The 4,161-nt window shown below is 30.7% G+C and overlaps 1 protein-coding gene across 1 annotated transcript; it reads right to left on the bottom strand.

The window, feature by feature from the left end:
* Nucleotides 1–633: 633 nt before the first annotated feature.
* On the bottom strand, nt 634–1,868 carry LOC112517253 (putative germin-like protein 2-1). Its single transcript, XM_025124626.1, has 2 exons — nt 1,757–1,868; nt 634–1,169 (listed from the first exon to the last, which is right to left on the bottom strand). The coding sequence occupies exons 1-2, from the start codon at nt 1,866–1,868 to the stop codon at nt 634–636; spliced, it is 648 nt and encodes a 215-aa protein (XP_024980394.1).
* Nucleotides 1,869–4,161: the final 2,293 nt, after the last annotated feature.

The raw sequence follows: 4,161 nt of genomic DNA, 5'->3' as shown, positions 1-4,161 counted from the left end.
AAAATCCTCTCTCATCTCTTTTCTTTCCTCTCTCCAACGAATCTTATTCAGCGAACCTTATTCCGATGAACCATATGTGAACACAAGATAACATTGTGATACCTACAAACGATATTCACTGTGATATCCATATATACATACAAGATACACAATGTGATATCCTTTATAAAACAATGAAAATAATAAAAATGCACACTATGATACATTTCATAAAACAAAAAAATACATTGTGATACCATTAAAATATTGTGAACGTTATCACTATTATACACTTTGATTCACAAAAATCTTTAAAATACGATGTATATTAGGTAATTGATATACTAGGTAACTAATTTTAATTAAATATTTCCTTCTAAAAATTTAGTTAAATATTTTGATTAGTTGTCAAAAATAGAATTACTATATTATCATTTTAGCTTATTTAAGAAATATCCTTAAATATATTAAACGAGTGGTTCACATTGGATCTCATAATCACCACAAACTAATCAGTTCTCCCCTAAATAAGTCTAATATATATATGATTACTTCATTAATAAAGTTACAAACAACATTAGAAAAATGACTTTTTAAAATTGTAGTATAAAATCACAGATACATCATAAATAGGTTTCGGAACTTGCGTTTGAACTAAAACTTAAGTTGCATATCGCTAATAACATCATCGCTCACTTGGAAGGCCTTTGCAAGAATATCGGTCGATATATCTGGATTGGAACCAAATACTGCACTTGCTATAGGAATCACTCCAGGGTTCTGGCTACTCAACGCCACCACTGCAACCGCATAAGTGTTTCCAATGTTTCGCTGGTAATGCACAAGGTTCACAGGGAATACAAAAACGTCACCCTTATTCAATGTCTTGGAAATATGACGATTTTCAGGGTTTGATGTCACAAATCCAACCTGAATCTGACCTTCCAAGACGGTCAAGATTTCCGTAGCACGAGGATGAGTGTGAGGTGGGATGACGCCCCATGGTGCAAAGTCGAGCCGAGCAAGCGAGATCCCAAGGGTGTTCAATCCTGGCAGGTGGAACACAAACACCGGGGTCACACTGGACCCCAATGCATTCGAAGTGTTCCCCATCATATGGAGACCACTGTAGTAGAAGTCATTCGCTTGGACCATATTCGGGTTTTTGCAAGCGAACCCGTTCACCATTACTGTCATAAATTACACCAAAATATTAATTAGACGAAATAGATTAAAAACCCATCTCCGTCACATTTCCTCCATGTTTCACCTATCACTTAGACAATCATTATTTTATTCAAATATAAACATATTTAGGGGCCGTTTACCAAACACTTACCCGGGTAAGTGCTTAACAAGTCGTGTTACCTCACCGGATGAATATGGTAAGGACCAAGAATCTTACCCGGTAAGAGCGAGACAAGGACCATGAGTCTTACCCAGTAAGTGAGGGCGACGACTCTTACCACGGTAAGAGCTTACCGGGTATATTGTTGCATATAATGTCGTTTTGGTGGACTAAAATCTTACTCGAGAAGTAAATAATAGTGTTAAATTTTACCGGTAAGCACTTATTGGGTAAATGTTTGGTAAACGGCCCCTTAATTAAATTACGTTTTTTTATCCTTGTGGTTTGATAAAGTTGAGATTTTCTTTCGGTTTAGAAATTGTGATTTTCGTCCCTATGGTTTGTAATTCATCGTTATTTTCATCCATATGAAATTCTAAACGACAACATATTTTTATTTATCAAACAACAGATTAACCATAAACGTACCTTGACCGTTCAAATCAGCAACACAAAAATCTTGAAGAGGACTATGGTCCGCAGCCAACGCCACCGTAAAAGCCAAAGCTAGAACCGCGATCGAGCCAAGACCACGAGCCATTTGTCGATCGGGCCGAAAGGGGGTTCGTGAGGTTATGAGTTTTGTGGTTTAAATGTGAAGGGCGTAAAGGTGTTTATATAGATAACGGAAATGGTGGATGAAGGTGTTAATTGCCGTCCTCCGGTTCATTTGGACCACTGGTACGATACAAACGGTTCGCAAACAAAGCGGTTTTCTTTTATCTGCTTGTTTTATTATGAAATGAACCGGCAGCCGGTCGTACAAACATTTGCAGCAAACTACAAGCATCTTTGAAGTTTGAAGATAGTGATAGATTCTTAACAATTTGATAGTTAATATTAAATAATTATTGCAATATAAAATAGGACAAATTGTATGAAATAATAACGTACTTTGACTTGATTCATATTTTGGATTAACGTATTTTCAAAACTTTCATTTTGGTATCTAATATGTAAAGTTTTAAACATTTAAGTACTTGGTTAACCGGTTGAAAACTAATTTAGTTTAAAAAAAAGACTAATTTTAGATTTAAAAGATTAATTTCACTAACCACATCAGCAAATAATACTGACTTGGATACCACATTACTCGCCACATCAACATGATAACCGGTTAATTCTTCAACCAGCTACCCGGGTACTTAAATGTTTAAATCTTTACATCTTAGATACCAAAATGAAAGTTTTAAAAGTACATTACCCAAAATAGGAATCAAGTTAAAGTACGTTACTTTTTCATGCAATTTGTTCTAATATAAAATATGATAAAAATTAATTATGATAAATTTTATATACAATATAAAAAATAAATAAATTATTTTACCTGTTATTTGTTAATTATAATCAACGTTAAACATCACTTTCAATCGAGGATTGTGGGGCTGAGGCAGGTCGTTCCAATACTTTTGGAATCTCTGTTATACCTGTTACACCCGAATTAAAATATAGTTTATCTGAAACGAGTAATAAATAAAATAAAATATAAAAGTTCATATTAAATTAAAAATTTACAAATAAAACAGATAAAATATTTAAAACGACAAAGTGAAAAGAATAGTTAAGAGTCGTTTTTTTTATTGCAAATTCTTAAATTAAATAGCTGCTTTTTTATTTTGAAATAAATTAGATGGATCTTCATTGAGCCGAGTTCACTGTTCACATACAGTTCTGGATTGAGGTCCATGGGGATGTGATGAAATGTATAATCTGTTATGAGTTCAATTCCAAACATTTATAACAGTTATAGTCATTGAATTTATCAGGAATTACTGTTTTAGAATATTTTTACATTTTTTTATGGATTCCTGTTTGAAGAATCAAATTAGATATTATTAGAATAAGGGATAACAATATTCCCATTACAAAATTATTAACACCAAATAAAATGTGATAAGTATATTCGTTATCCCAAACTCACAAAAATACATGAATATTTGTGCAATGCAGTGAAATAAATCTTGATTTTAATGTTTATTTTTTTTTATTTTTTGTTTATATAAATATAAGATGATTTTATGTGATTTTAAGAAAGCGATAATGTTGTTATTTTTGAATTAGAATATAAATTTGTAGATAACATAAAAATTTGTAAAAAAATAAATCGATAATAGTATCAAATTAACTATTTAATAGTTCTCGTTTTTTTAGGTGTAACTTATTTAATTCAATTTTTTTATTATAATTTAATTTAGATTTGATAACAAAGTAATTTATTTTTGGTTTAATAATATGATTTTTTATAAAAATAATAATTAAATATTATGTTAGAAATCAATGATCATCTTAATTATATTCTAGATTTTCTATATTTAAAATGGATGTTTATCCTGTATTTGATTATGTTTATCAACAGTTGGTTATATGAATTTAAAAATGGAGCTTTAATAAGTTGTACTTACGTAAAATTACTTGTAATATTAAATTTTACGTAATATGTATCAATAAACAGTACTTCATGCATAAAAAATGATTTTTAAGAGTTTTTGTCAAATGCTTTATAATATAGTGTGTGTATATATATATATATACACATATATATAATTTGAGATCATGTGAGACCAACCTGTTTTCACGAGATTTGTGAGATCATTTTTTTACACTTGAAACTTTACAGCAAAATGTTGTGAAAGTAACATTCACATTGTTTTTTATGTGAATGTTTGACTTTTTTTACATTCACAACGTTTTGTTGTGAAATTTCAAGTGTAAAAAGTGGAATCACAGGTCTCACGAAAACATGTTGGTCTCACGTGTGTGTGTGTATATATATACTAGAAGCGTACTCGCGCAATGCAGCGAGATACATCGTGTTTTTAATATTTCATTTTATT

The sequence above is a fragment of the Cynara cardunculus genome, assembly GCF_001531365.2.
Source record: "Cynara cardunculus var. scolymus isolate 2C chromosome LG 8, CcrdV1, whole genome shotgun sequence".
NCBI lineage: Eukaryota > Viridiplantae > Streptophyta > Magnoliopsida > Asterales > Asteraceae > Cynara > Cynara cardunculus.
This window is presented reverse-complemented; position numbering and strand designations above follow the sequence as displayed.

What these genes read in the sequence shown, in the direction of transcription:
- LOC112517253 (XM_025124626.1), bottom strand. Translation starts at nt 1,868, where the DNA reads ATGGCTCGTGGTCTTGGCTCGATCGCGGTTCTAGCTTTGGCTTTTACG. An exon ending in TGCTGATTTGAACGGTCAAG is followed by an intron (nt 1,170 to 1,756) that starts GTACGTTTATGG and finishes AATTTATGACAG; the next exon opens with TAATGGTGAACGGGTTCGCT.